Raw genomic sequence first — 13,468 nt, 5'->3', positions numbered from 1 at the left:
TCTTCCCCCCCGGGCGAAGGATCGATTATCATCTTATGCTTATTGACACCGGAGCTTGTAGCTTGTAGCTTGTACATAGCTTAGCTCCCCCATTATTTTCAGCACTATCGCCGACCGCTGGATGTCGGACTAAGGAACGAAGGCAGGCCTGAAGTAGATGACGGAGTAAAGTACTCGGTACGGTATGTACCTCCGATGCCTGCCTACGTACCTACCTGTCCCTGTATGAAAGTAACTAGTCCACTTAGATGTAGCGCAAAGTCCTCACCCACTGATCGCCGGTGCAAGCAAGGAAGGGAGGAGCAAACGGCGTCAGCTGAAGTGGTACGGAGGCTTTGTGGCTACCAGGTACGGAGTACCCTTGCACCTCCTAGAAAGTACGTGGGTACATTGGTGATATCGGGCGAATAGTTGTCCTCCGTCTTCCCCTCGTGATTTGCCGTTCGCCGAGCCTTTTCTTTTACACAAGACTGTCATGATGTTGTTAAGTACTGAGGCGAATCGATCTTGGCTTGACGGCCTTGTGTCTGTCAGGCGGAGTTCGTCGCCGGAACGTCGAAGACTTCAAAAGGGTTCAACCGCTGACAGCTATCCCTCTTTTTGGACTGCTAGAACACGCAGTCAAGATATGCATTTCCAACAACATTATTCTTTTTTTTGTTATTGTTTTTTTCCATAGCGGATCATAGCAATACGCGGCCTGACACGCGCATTCCTCAGACAGCAACACTGCCCCTGCAATTGCAAATTCCATCCGCCCGCCACATGCCCCAGAAATTCAGACCGTATCTTCAAGTAACTTTTTCGCTGATGACCGCCAAGCTCCTGGAGCGAAGCGCGGCAAATTTTCCGTTCGAAACCCAGAGTTCTTGATCAAACGAGGATTGACTCATTTGTCCCAAAATACAAGGGAATGAACCACTAGTCCGGTAAAAGAGAGCACCAATATCACAGCGAGGAAAGATCCAAAAGATCGTTGTATAAACGGGATAACCACCGGATCCATGGAGAAGACGCTCGTCGCAATTGCTACCAGGGAGACGTAAACCTAAAGTAGCGTTACAGAAATCAGCAGGCGAAAATTAATTTAAATGGCAGGACGCGGTGAACGTACCATTATCAACCAGGAGAAGTGTCCGACGTCCTCATCCACCTTCCTAGATCCAATATTGAGCTGGAGCTGGAGCAACTCAAGCTGTTGAATGCTGGTACCGAGATGGAACTCAAGCTGTACAATGAGCATTAGGTTAGTGCGACCGAAGGAATGCAAACTGTGTGGTGTGATAATCATAGGACCTTACACTGCGGGCCATTCTGGTACAACGCTGCAACACAGCTTCAAGTTCAGACTTCAACATTGCAAGTTCATTGAATGTTGTTTGGATGGCGTCGAGAGACCGAGTGCCGCAACGCCAAGAGGAGAGATATTGATGGTTGAATTTCTCGTAAACAGCAAGAATGCGACCCAATGTATCGCGCAGCTGTGTCGACAGTCTCATGAATTCCGAACACCAATCAAGTGACCTCCTGAGCTCCTCGCACTCGTGCTGATCGAAGGTTTCAGGTAGTTTTCGTTTCGTAATGTGGTTTGCTCGGTCCTGTATGATGAATTGATACTAGATCTAGTGTGCTTCGAATATTACGACGACGTGCCAATCGAGGTGAATCCCAAGTTGCGTTGATATGTATCACGGCGATGTGCTGAGCATCAGGCATGGAGGGGAGAACACCCCACGGAGAATGAAAAGGAAATGTTGGGCCTTACATGATCTTGTCGCTGGAGATGTTCTTTTATCTTGTCAATTACCGTTAACCATTCGCGCCAGACTTGATAGAGCCGATGCTCAAGAACCCTGAGAAAATATCCTCTGGGATCCAGGATTGGCATATCCGCGTCGACGTTGCCGTACGTGAGGGGGTCGGCGTTAAAGCCATATTCAGACTCCCGGTCTCTCCGATACTCAACCACACTTTCCCTCCATTCATCTTCGCCGTCAAAGTAAGTGTCAACAAAGCAGTAAGCGATCCAACGATGGTCGTCCAGCGGCTATGACGCAAGATATTTGGGCCTCGTGAAGGCAGTCGCGGCCATTGATCTGACGCGGGTCCAGGAAAGAGACATCCACCATACCTCTTAATGGGCGTCCGTCCGCATAGCGACGGTCATCTAGCCTTGGTTGAGTGGACGACCTCCTCCATACGAAGTATGGTAGGTGAAAAACGAGCGGGAACCCGTGAAATCCGCCCAACTAGTAACCATTATTTGATTAGTGCTGGCATTCCCGCTGAACCTGAAATGATACTGACCGAAAACGATGCCTCGAAGTGCGCCTGGAATGCTAAATGCTTGTATATTGCGTCTCGAAGAGGCGCGGCCTGAGTTTTGGAAACGGTGGATATCAAGGCATAGATGCTTTTTGGGTCTAAATCGGTGATGAATCTGCGAATATATTAGCACGAGGAGAGAATAGAAAATATCGATAAAAGGTGCAATTGGTAAAGGACCACGAACATTAGCCGCCGCTCCGCATCTGGCTCCATGCTCTGTACCCCTTTACCGAATGAACTTGCTGGCTTTTGACTTTTTGTCTCGTTGAGACTTTCCATGGCGTTTGTGGGCTTGAAATGCCGAAGATATCTCATGCGTCGACGTTTTATATTCATCGGAGCAACCATTTTCGATGGATTCTCGTGGTGTTCCATTTCCAGAGATGACCGAGGTCGAAATCGCTACACCCAAAGACGTGAGTGACATTCCATGACTGATCGGATCTAAGAAGAGGTGTCCTACCGGCTTTCTTAACTGAGCGTAAAGCTCGCGCGCTGTCAGTGGTCCCTGGTAAGGCCGTGGACAGCACTGGCCGTTTTCGAAACTCCTTTCATCCAGCCACGCCACATAAGACGCTTCCTGTTGGTCTCGAACAGCGCCCAGGCACGTTCCCAAACAGAAGTCTCTCACCTGATCCGCTCGGGGATCGGATCCACCGTATCCTTTAGGATCTTGCATAAACTCGCTGATCATGTCCCGAAGGTGACGCGATTCCTCCGCCACTTCAATGCAAGGTCTGTTCTCCATTGCTAAATTTAAATTTCGTGGTCTCTTGAACTCGGCAGGCCACACATCGACGTGTACTGTGCTTTCGGGTGGAAGTTGAGATTCAGGCTGGAGGGAGGAATCGGGTTCGGAGATCGTTCTTGCTGCGTCAAATTCTATGCAAATCTCCTCTGAACATTGTACCTTCTCGTGTGATGGTTCATAATATGCATCATGAGCAGTCATTTTGTTTGGTACTCTGCATGGCTCTACGCAAGGATGAAGCCCAGACTTTGACTGATGAAGCTTTCTTTGCCCTGGGAAGATGGTGTGACTGTGCTGAATGCACTCAGATGTAACACCCGGTGTTGTTGGATTTTGCTGTTTGCAATGCTATTTCGCGCTCCTCTGGACATGTGGACGTCTGCGTGGCGTCGGTCGAGAACGCTGGGCGTTCGGATGTCAACAATGCTTCCAGGACGAGGTCAGAGTCTCCCAGCAGACCTTGGTTAAGGCATGCCTGTACGTTGTCAAAACGGTCCCGCGCAGGCATGATATATGCGATCCCCTTGCGCTCACAGCCGGCGATTATATGGCCGTAGAGGTCACCAGTTTCTGCGTCCAGTACCCATGAGCCACAGTCGCCTTGCGCAAGAGGGACATCGAATTGAATTTCATAGACTTCGTGGAACGTGCTGCTGTTTGGTAGACGGATATGCGACAGCGCGCCATCCAGCGTTCCAATCAGAAGTCCCCCTGACGCAGTATAGAAAACCTTGATGGCGTCATTATCTGAGTCTGGTACGATGATGTTGGTCCTACGTAGACTCTTCGTAGACCTCCGATTACTCATCATCCGTAAGTCTGAAAAGTGCACAGTCCAAATTGCTGGAAACGATAGGGTTCGTTTCTTTCTCAGCAAATTGATCACGCCGCCGCCCCTGAATCTGCGCCAATCCGAATGCCTCGTCTCCCTTCATTTGGCCAGAAGGTTGATCGTGAGTCGTCTGAGATCGATGTGCCAGAGATTGGCTGAGGTTAACTCGAACATGTGAAGCGGCGGCCAAGTCCGAGGCGTGTATGTATAAGTCGGAAGCAAACCGTCCTCCAACTTGGTCCAGTTGAAGTGAGCCTGCCTCGTTAAACATTTTCATGGTTGCGGCACCTTTAGGTTTCTCAGGGTGTCCTTCTTCGCTGAGACACTCCGTTTGGGATTTGGAGGTATCTGAACTGGAGCTGAAAGGGTGTCCAGCGGAGAAGATGAAAACATCACTACCGTGCCTGATAATCCCTCCAACAGTGGCAACATGTTTTGGCGAGATGGATGTGGATGAAGGACCCACGAATATCCTGTTACCAGATATACTGATCATAGAAGCTAATTCACTGGTTGTAACCGCTAATGGTCGATCGCGAGCAGCCATTCTTGTAGCAAGTAACTTGAGCGTATTTTTCTCTCCAATCGTCACACTGGGGTAGTCTTTCATCAGTCCGCTACCCTTGATCAGGCTTCGACATTTCTGGTAGACGGCACGGTCGTTGTGTACAAACAACAAGTGTGGCCGAGCTTTCTCAGCGCAATCGCCGGTCATGCAAAGCCAAAATGTCTAGATTGTAGAGCTTGGTTCCTCGTAGCTGCGCGCGTCGATAAGTTGTATAACCTTAGCCTTCAATTCAATTAATGCTTTTCTAGCAGGCCCTTTAGCTCTCCACAGACTGGAACTGCCGTTTGACTCGATAAGGCTACATATCGAATCTCTGGAATTTGGCCAATCGAGTTCCCCCGTGCTAAAGAGGTTTGCCGCCGGCCTTCTAATAAAATTATTCATGGCATCTCATGAGTGCGGAGCGTACGCAACACTTTCGGTCCAAGACTTCGCAGTCTGAAGAGGTCCAGAGGTGAAATGGACTTGCATGAGCTGTTGAGAGCTGGTGGAAGCATATTCAAACATTTGTGCTGTTTACCATCCAGACCTTCGCCTTCTTTTGTGCAGCCTACGTTTCACTTTAGATGAAAACACTGTGCATCTGCTTTCCTAGGTTTAAACGAGATTTTTGCTCCGCAGCTTTCTTGGCAGTTACCGCCGTCTGTACCTTGTTTCGTGACTCCATGTCGGTACCATCTTGCCCGGCAGTAACAAAGTCCACCGACATGGAAGTCTTGTACGTCTCAATATCTGCCAGACCAAAAAATTTCCGCAAAACAGGACAATCCCCCGGTATTTCAATACGAACGTGCTCGCTTTGAAATGCGGTATGAATGCGGAATTTTCTCAGGGATCCTACTGACCACTGAATATTAGGATAGCAAAGGAGACGAACAAGGCAAAGCCAAGCGCCATAAGGCTGCAGGAAGCAAACGTACGGAATTCCTCGACTCGAATACCCTGCGCCTTCAGAGGTCGCCTGAAGGACAAGAAGGGGATAGGAATTACGATCCAGTTTAGCACCGCAAACATAATCATCAAGCTCACAAAGTATTGAAACACGGCAGCAGCGGACTTGTTGGCGTTTGGATGGCCAAACCACAACGAACATAGAGGCAAAGATGACAGCCATGATCCGGTTGCCGTTGTCAGAGCCCTGTTATAATGCAAGGGGCTTAACGATCCCTCGTTAGCCGTAGACACACTTTGACGCGACGTATATTTCTGAGTTAGTCTATATTAGTATACCTGACAGTGAAAGACGGGCAGACGCGGTGATCACTAGTTATGGCAGCGCTCAGGATAAATACTAACCGCGCGGCATTGATGATCTCGAGGAACACGCCGATCCTAGCTAAACTGATAGCAACGCGAAGGCGAAGCGCGGGAAGGGATCAGTCGTCGATCAAATATGTGTAGACAAGGTCATGTGGAGATCCTCTCACCTGCACTGGTCGCTGTTTTCGTAATGCCCACGAGTCGCTCGTTATCGTAGGGTACGCACATGCCCAGCACGATCACGCCTCGGATGTAAAAGCAGACGATCCTCAGGAATGTCTGTCTCACGGTATGAGGAATGGTCTTCCGGGGGTTAAGGACCTCTCCAAAAGTCATGCTCACACCTTCAGTCCCAGCGTATGCAAAGCAAGCCTGGCACATGCTGGCCCACGAGCCCAGAAAGTAGCCTCTTGCCCATCCAGAAGGTATTGCAAAAGCTGCGAGAGTGGTTCAGTAGCGAAAGCCGATCCGATCGTGTGTGGGATTGCCCCCAATAGAAATAACGAAGCAGGTAAGGATGAGGACGGTCAAAGTGATAACTTTGACGAGGCTGAGCCAGAGCTCGATCTCAGCCATGATTCTGACGCGGAAAGCCTGCCACACGAGCTGTCAGTAAGTGCATTGAAACCGAATGGGGGAGAATGAACATCGATAAACACTGTAACGATGCCAAAGACTGTGATCCAGATCAACGCGTTCAGATCCGGTCGCCAGAAACTGATGATCAGTCCCGCGGCAGTTAAGTTGGTGGGAATGTTGATGATATATTTGAAGAAATAGTTCCCGTAGCGAAACTATATCTAGTTATCAATCCACATCGCTCTATTTGTATTACTCCGAAAAGGCTCACCAAAGGCTGGGTCGATCTTGCGTATGGCGTATTCTCCAAATCCTTTCTTCATGGGCAGGATCGTTTTGGCCATCTCTCCCAAGGCAGTCATGACAAAGAAAACCGTAGCCCCTACCAAGTTGTAACTGATGAGCAGGCTCCGTGGGCCTCCCCTGGCCCGGCCGGCACCAGAAACCGATGATGAGTCCGTACCGATAGCGCAAGCCAGGGGAAACATGGACACTTGTCGCCGCTTGAACTCTCGATAGAGGTCATTTTGAAGCATCGTGCCTCCTATCTCTTCTAATTCTACGGGCGAGAGCACCATCTCTGTAACGTTGTCGATGCAACCTCTGTCTACTGTTGATCACAGTGGATCTTACGAGGGTTGGAGGAGATGAGCCAAGATACTTCGTAGATGTCCCGATAGTAAAATGCTTTAGTGAGCTGAGTTGATTCTTGCAGCATCGGCAATCTCATTGCTCTGGGCAGGGCAGAGAAGCGCATCCTTTGGAACCATTCAACACACTTGGGTCAGGTCCAATGAGCCCAAGGCTGACTCTTGGTATGGACGTAAACCCCTGGACTTAGTCCCCCGAGCTGATTGGCGTCGTCGAAGCGACATCGGTTCGGCTGTGGGGTTCCGCACCCTTACGTTTTCGGTGGCGGTCCCCGAGAATAGATTCGGTTGATCAGGTATCCTGGCCAGTGAGTGAGCCAGGATGGACGGCGTGTAATTCTTTCGATATATTCTCCTGCGAGTTGATATAGATGAATGTCCTTTGTATGGCCGGACTGTCGGATCGTGCCTTCGTTGTCGAAGCTGGCGGAAGACAGTCTTTACGCCTTTGCAAGGATCGTCTCCTTCAACAAAAGTCGTCATGCTCCAAAACAACCTCATCCGCATCGTATCCCAAAACCGTCTTTGCACCGTATGAGAAGGTCAACGGCTGGATAATTCCATGTTGCTAACGTTCTCAGGGTGTTAGGATTAAGGTCGTCTGCAGAGTCGAGACAATATCCCTTGCCAAAGCCGCGGGTTACGACACGGTGTTCATCGATCTCGAATACTCGGTCTTTTCAGAAAAGGACGCCAGCAGATTGTCCTCGGCGGCGCTCGCCGCCGGTGTCACGCCATTCGTTTGTGTGCCGTATAAATGTGGGCAGGGCTATGTCCAAAGAGTGCTCGATGGCGAAGCGTTTGGAATCGTCTCCCCGCATATCAGCACCGTCGGTACGTCTTTCACCCATCGCCACCTAGCCTGGATTGACACAGATTAATCTCAAATCAGAGGAAGCAAAGCAAGTCGTGGCATACACAGATTTCAGCCCCATGACAAGCGATCCTTGACAGCAGTATTGTCACAATTTGATTTCCAGAGAGTCTCCGCGCAAGACGTGATCTAGCAGCTCAACGAGTTCGGATCGACAGTTTTGCTCCTGATTGAGACCAAGGAGTCGCTTGACAACGTTGAAGCCACTGCTTCACTGGATGGAGTTGATGTCTTACTAGTCGGCGCTAATGATTTGTCATTAGAGCTCGACATTCTGAGCGAGTGAGAGCATCCGACACTTCAACCTGCATTGGAGAAGATTGCGGCGCCAGCACACAGGGCTGGCAGGGTCCTTGGAATATGCGGCCTGTACAGCATACCGGACATCTACAGGCGCTTAGTGCGGGATCTGGGTGCCCGCTATTGAAACCAGGCAAAGTGGCTGTGCTATGCAGAGCTAGTAGAGTAGTAGCAAGGGGAGGAGAAGTTTGTCTAGTCACATGTCAGACCAAAATGGGCTAGCAGAGGGGAGTCCGGAACAGTTTACAGTGCTAGCAGAGTGCCATTCTTTACAGTTTTGAGCAGAGTATCATGAATTCCATGGCCTTTTGGTGCCGTCTACCTAATTCCTGAGTGTTTGATCAATCCTGTCTTGTTTCTCGTTGCTGCCGCTGTGCTAGGTGTTCGTTGCCCTAGCCGCTGCCCCTCTAGGTGGTGTTGGTGGTGTTGTCTTGTCGGTGCCAACCAGAAACGCGTTCTCGATTACCGACCTGCCGGACAGGCCCCTGTGTGTTGTTGCACGTGCATGCCGAACCCTGAAGTGCTCTGTTACAGTATAACACTTTCCGTGGACAACTTCCGTCTCAATTTCCACCCTCGGTCGCTATCTTTTTCAGCTCTGTTGAGTGAACAGCTGCCCCTCGAAATGCAGTTGAGGTTGGTCAAAATGCACTCAACCTTGATCTTGTAAGTGGGACCACAACCCGGCATCAACTTCTTCATCGTTACTTGGAAGGCCCATGAATTTCCATGGGCGTAGCAGCGTCGATCGTTGAGTATTTCCATGCAGACTTCGGATCTTGAAGATCACGTTTGACTACTTGTCGCAACAATATACCATCTTTCCAGGCATGTTTGCAGGCATGCGCCGTCAGATCCCCCGGGACGCCATGACACCACACCTTTCCGCGGTTAAATCCAAGAGTAAGGCAAAAGTAGTCTCCAAGACCTTTTTGGAGCTGTACCGAGGCCCATCGATACTCATGAATATCCAACGACCTGAGTTTTGAAATTCTGCGACCGTCAGAGGACAGAGGCCCACGAATATCATGTCAAGAAGCCACATCGCTCAAGATTATTATGTAAAGGTGATGCTCATATACCAATTAACAACGATTAAGAGAGGTTATGGACGCGCGAAGAGAGGAACAAGGACATTCCGCAGCCTGCAATGGTTTCATGAAGAGAGAGCAGCTATATTGGGGTTGAGTCATGAGGCCGCGCTGGAGGCTGTGGCAGGGCAATGCGTCTTTCAGCACCTCATAGCCGCTCTGGTATTGCGGAAGGCTAAATCCGCGCTACAATAGGGAGCATTTTTCTGAAGCAACGCGCCATAGGGACTGTGTTTTCCTTCAAGTTTTTTCAAGATATCGCTCCAAAGCTTCCGAGATGAGGGTTGTAGCTGATGCAAATCGTTGACTCAAGCTGGGGATATGGTAAATATGATGAATGATTGAGGAAAATCAATTTGGATCTAGAGCGATAGGAGGCTAGGTTTGAACAGGTGACTGCCAACCGTAATGCCAAGACCTGCCCATCACGGCCTAGTATCCACCTCCCAACAAAGCGCAATCAATCCCAGTACGGAACAGCATTCTTATGCTTCTCAGGCACTCTGGCTGGTTAGTATATCTTTGAGAAGAAGTATGCAAATATCACTTTAAGCCGACAGCTAACATTACTGAGCTGCTCCCTCCAAAACTGGTGTGTAGACGGAAACAGACTTATTGTCTCAGAACGACTTCTCGTCCCAGTTCATAGTCGAGATATTGCCGTAGACTATTGTCTTTGGTAGCCTCATCCTTCAGTCGATTGGGATAGATGAACTGGTCGACCAGAAATAGATTTGTTTCCATTTGTAATCCTTCCCATGACCACGGATATCATGAGACGACCAAGCCACTACCCTTGGGTGGGCCGACGTAGCTGAGTTGAGATTTGGACGCAACTTGTTACAGAGGTGAAGAGGACCCCATGCAACAGACACACTCGGTGCCCAAAACACCTTGGCATTTGTGAACAATCTGACATGGGCGCTGCGACATCAAGGGAAGTACTAAGAGGCGAAATTCACGAGGCAAAGGCCGCTAGTAAGAACGAAGAATAGGTGGCAGTGGAATCACTCCGACATGTGAACAAAGTGTGAGAAAGTTTCGTAGTGGCGCAGCGATGTCAGGAGCAATGAGGGCCCATTTTATTAACCAGGAAAAGTACCGTTTTAAAGCCCAGAGACTCACATCATGCTGTGCCCTAGTTTGTCCGAGTCCCTTACATATTATGAACGCTGCTGTTCTTGGTCCACCGCCGGAATGTCTTCCCATAGAAGTAGAATAAAATGGCACACAGGCACCACAACAAAATCAGGGACGCATTGGTCATGATTGGTGGGATATAACCATCTTTGATGATCCAGTTCTGAGTTCAAGTTAGCACAGGTGATGTATAGAATAATGGACTTTTGAGAATTACCGTGATAAATTTGCTGAAACCATAACCCCAAACATTCTTATTGACCGTGATAGCGACAAACAGGCTGCCAGCCACAGGCTTGTAGCTGTCAACAGCATAAGTCGATGCGATACCGGGAATTGCGGCAACCTGAATACCAGCACAGGTGTATCCGATAATGACAATCGCTTGCCATGGCCATTGGTTCTCGTAGCCGACGCTGACAATGATGTTTCCAAGATACATGATGATGACATAAGGGATCATAGCGAGGAGACGCATTTCAGGCTCACGAATTCCCCTGTTTCTTGCTGTAGCACGAGCAGCAACAAAGTCGGAGAATGGGCCAGCGGTGAACAAGCCAATCATTGCACCCACAAGGATGGCAAAGTTGGTGAAGCCGATCTGCTCAGTGGTAAAGTTGTAGGGAGGTGCGGCGAAGGCTTGAGTCTGAGTCAGGTTGAGTGTCAAGAATGAAGAGCAGCTCCAGCTGACAATAAAGGCGGCCAATTCGACAATGGGGAAGGCGAACAGCTTCCATGGAATCCAGAGATCGAGAATGATGGCCCTGACTGGATCTGGGTTGGGCGTGTAAAGGCCCCATTGAGCCTTGCTTGGCTTTCCACGGCCGAGCCAAGGATCACGATCAGCAGTTTCGACAGGGGCAATTTCGTTATTGGTAGGGAGTTGTTCAAGGACGGCATCTGACTCCTTTTCGACAACCTCGGGTTTGGCTTGTTGGGTCGCAACGGCGTGCTTGATCATCTCCCGTGGGTGTTGCCGATGCCACTTTGTTTCAGGGAACATGAAAACCACCATCAGCACCGAAAGAGCGACCAAAGCAGTGTAGAACCACCAGAAACTCCTCCACCCAACGTTCTCGGCCATTGAGCCAGAAATAATGGGAGCAACCATGAGAGACCCCATGTAAACAACCCAATAGAGCGTGTTCCACTTGCCACGATCGTGAAGGAAGAAAATATCAGCAATGACCGCAGGCTGAATGGTTTCAGCAGGACCAGCTCCGATCCCGTTGAGACTATCCTCTGTCAGTGTAGCTCTTTGGCTAGGTCGAAGATTGCTGCTCACACGCAAGCGCCCATGAAGGAGCCATAGGTCTGAGCCCGTGCACGCCAGATGGCAGAACCAAGGCAGATTAACTGCGAGAAAATGTAGACCGGGCGACGGCCGAAAGTAGAACTGAGTGGAACCCTAATACGCGGTAAGTCCGTGATCTCCCCTTTGTGGATATTGTAGTACTATACCAGATGAAATTGCTAAAACCAAGCACAAGAATAGCAACGCCGGTAAACTGCACCGCATCTGCGAGAGAGCAATTGAACGCCTCGATGTAGTCGCCAAACATGGGTGCCAAGGACAGTGGACCGAAGCCTTGAGTAAAGCTAACCATACTCGACGCCACGATGGCTGAAATCTTCCAGGTTGTCGACCAGTTGAGAGGATCATGGGGATCCTCCGACGGTTGCGGAACCAAGACGCGGTGACTTTTGCCGGTGCTCTTGACAAAATGGTGCGATCCAACATCCGCCATGACCTCCGTGCCAGGGAGAATTTCGATATTGAGCTCCTGCTCGATGGCAGAAAGCTCCTGTGAAATCTGGGTTAGTCCGTTATGAGAAGGCTTTTAAACTGAGGGAGCATACCTGTTCATCATAGTTCATCTCCATGGTGAAGGGATAATTTTCGGAAGCCTGTTGCAAACGAGAAGTGTATATATCTACGAGGTAGGGCTAGAGGAGAATGTAATACAGGAAAGGGCCGATATAAGTACATAAAAGAATAGGTCGGATCAGGGACGGTTGCGTGGCAAAGGCTGCAAGCGACCGCTGGGGTTTTGCCCATTTCGGCCTGTTGCTCCGGCCTGGGGCGCCAGTTCCGCACCACTTAGGGGCGGGGCGCCGAAGCTTAGGTGCCTCTCGTGGGTCCTCGCGGGGCGCGGGGGTACCTATCATGGCAATTTATTGGGGTCGTTGCAAATCAATATCGGCAAGCTGACTCGGCAGTTCGCCGCGCGACCTCATTGGGGGCCAGAAACAGTGAACGTCCCCCTTCCGACACAACAAGTGAATCGTCAACCACGTGGGAGTTCGAGGTGCGCCTGCCACCGTTGCTTGGGATTATCTGCGCCTCGATTTAACGTAGGATCCCTCGAGGGATCGAAGCTTCTAGCGCCGTCGTAGACTTGGTGCGGCGCTTTCACAGGGAGGGCGTGTTGAGCGGGCTTGCCGTAGATATCTGTCCCGCAAAAATTCCAGGCAAAACATGGAGAAGAGATATTGGTGAACTCACGCTACAGCTTCCCAGAGCGCGTTTTCGACGCGTTTCTTAGGCTATTTACCTTATAGGCCATTTTCGCAGGCGACGATGAGGCCATTTGAGAGTCCACGGCGTAATGGAAGGTCTACTGTAATAGCTGTGCAAAAGACGTCGCCATGGATACATGTGATAGTGGGGTTTGGCGGCGTACGGATTAACATAAATCCGGTAGACTGCGTCACAGTACGGAACAGACGGCACCAACGGCTTCATGAGAGAGCCCTTGGCCCCCATTGACCCACCCACCACAACCAACTTTTAGGTCACGGCTTCTCTCTTCTCGAGAGACAATGGAGGCATAGTCAATATTACTATGATTTCAAGCGCCTGCACAAGCTGTTCGAATAGCAGCATGAATTTGTGACCTTGCGTCTTAATTCTTTTGGCTGGGAACACTTCCTCGCGAACCACGTTCTCCTAAACGAAGGTCTCTCGAGGATCTTCTTCATGGCGGACTGCAGGCGTAGTTTTGTCTCCAAGCAAACCCTCGCGGTGTGCGAGGCAGAGGTCTTTCCTGCCTATGAGGAGCTACACCAGAAAGCGGCAAGCCGCGACAGGAGTT

At 50.0% G+C, this 13,468-nt stretch overlaps 5 protein-coding genes across 5 annotated transcripts; 1 reads left to right on the top strand and 4 right to left on the bottom strand.

Annotated features, from left to right (window-relative positions):
- Window positions 1–889: 889 nt before the first annotated feature.
- On the bottom strand, window positions 890–3,280 carry Z519_08701 (uncharacterized protein; the record flags this gene model as incomplete). Its single annotated transcript, XM_016766429.1, has 6 exons — window positions 890–1,048; window positions 1,115–1,228; window positions 1,766–2,047; window positions 2,202–2,249; window positions 2,308–2,440; window positions 2,559–3,280. 6 exons carry the CDS (start codon window positions 3,278–3,280, stop codon window positions 890–892), a joined length of 1,458 nt encoding a protein of 485 aa, XP_016617587.1.
- A 103-nt stretch (window positions 3,281–3,383) lies between these two features.
- Window positions 3,384–4,626, bottom strand: Z519_08700 (uncharacterized protein; the record flags this gene model as incomplete). Its single annotated transcript, XM_016766428.1, has 2 exons — window positions 3,384–3,832; window positions 3,912–4,626. The coding sequence occupies 2 exons, from the start codon at window positions 4,624–4,626 to the stop codon at window positions 3,384–3,386; spliced, it is 1,164 nt and encodes a 387-aa protein (XP_016617586.1).
- A 1,024-nt stretch (window positions 4,627–5,650) lies between these two features.
- Window positions 5,651–6,896, bottom strand: Z519_08699 (uncharacterized protein; the record flags this gene model as incomplete). Its single annotated transcript, XM_016766427.1, has 4 exons — window positions 5,651–5,685; window positions 5,744–5,815; window positions 5,907–6,176; window positions 6,590–6,896. The coding sequence occupies 4 exons, from the start codon at window positions 6,894–6,896 to the stop codon at window positions 5,651–5,653; spliced, it is 684 nt and encodes a 227-aa protein (XP_016617585.1).
- A 553-nt stretch (window positions 6,897–7,449) lies between these two features.
- Window positions 7,450–7,919, top strand: Z519_08698 (uncharacterized protein; the record flags this gene model as incomplete). The annotated part of the gene is made up of 3 exons (XM_016766426.1): window positions 7,450–7,500; window positions 7,550–7,802; window positions 7,861–7,919. 3 exons carry the CDS (start codon window positions 7,450–7,452, stop codon window positions 7,917–7,919), a joined length of 363 nt encoding a protein of 120 aa, XP_016617584.1.
- A 2,470-nt stretch (window positions 7,920–10,389) lies between these two features.
- Z519_08697 (uncharacterized protein) lies at window positions 10,390–12,257 on the bottom strand (the record flags this gene model as incomplete). The annotated part of the gene is made up of 5 exons (XM_016766425.1): window positions 10,390–10,536; window positions 10,591–11,608; window positions 11,659–11,781; window positions 11,835–12,187; window positions 12,234–12,257. 5 exons carry the CDS (start codon window positions 12,255–12,257, stop codon window positions 10,390–10,392), a joined length of 1,665 nt encoding a protein of 554 aa, XP_016617583.1.
- Between the last annotated feature and the right edge of the window lie 1,211 nt (window positions 12,258–13,468).

The sequence above is a fragment of the Cladophialophora bantiana genome (assembly GCF_000835475.1).
Source record: "Cladophialophora bantiana CBS 173.52 unplaced genomic scaffold supercont1.13, whole genome shotgun sequence".
Classification (NCBI taxonomy): Eukaryota; Fungi; Ascomycota; class Eurotiomycetes; order Chaetothyriales; family Herpotrichiellaceae; genus Cladophialophora; species Cladophialophora bantiana.
The sequence above is the reverse complement of the archived record's forward strand: the minus strand, read 5'-3'. Positions and strand labels throughout refer to the sequence as shown.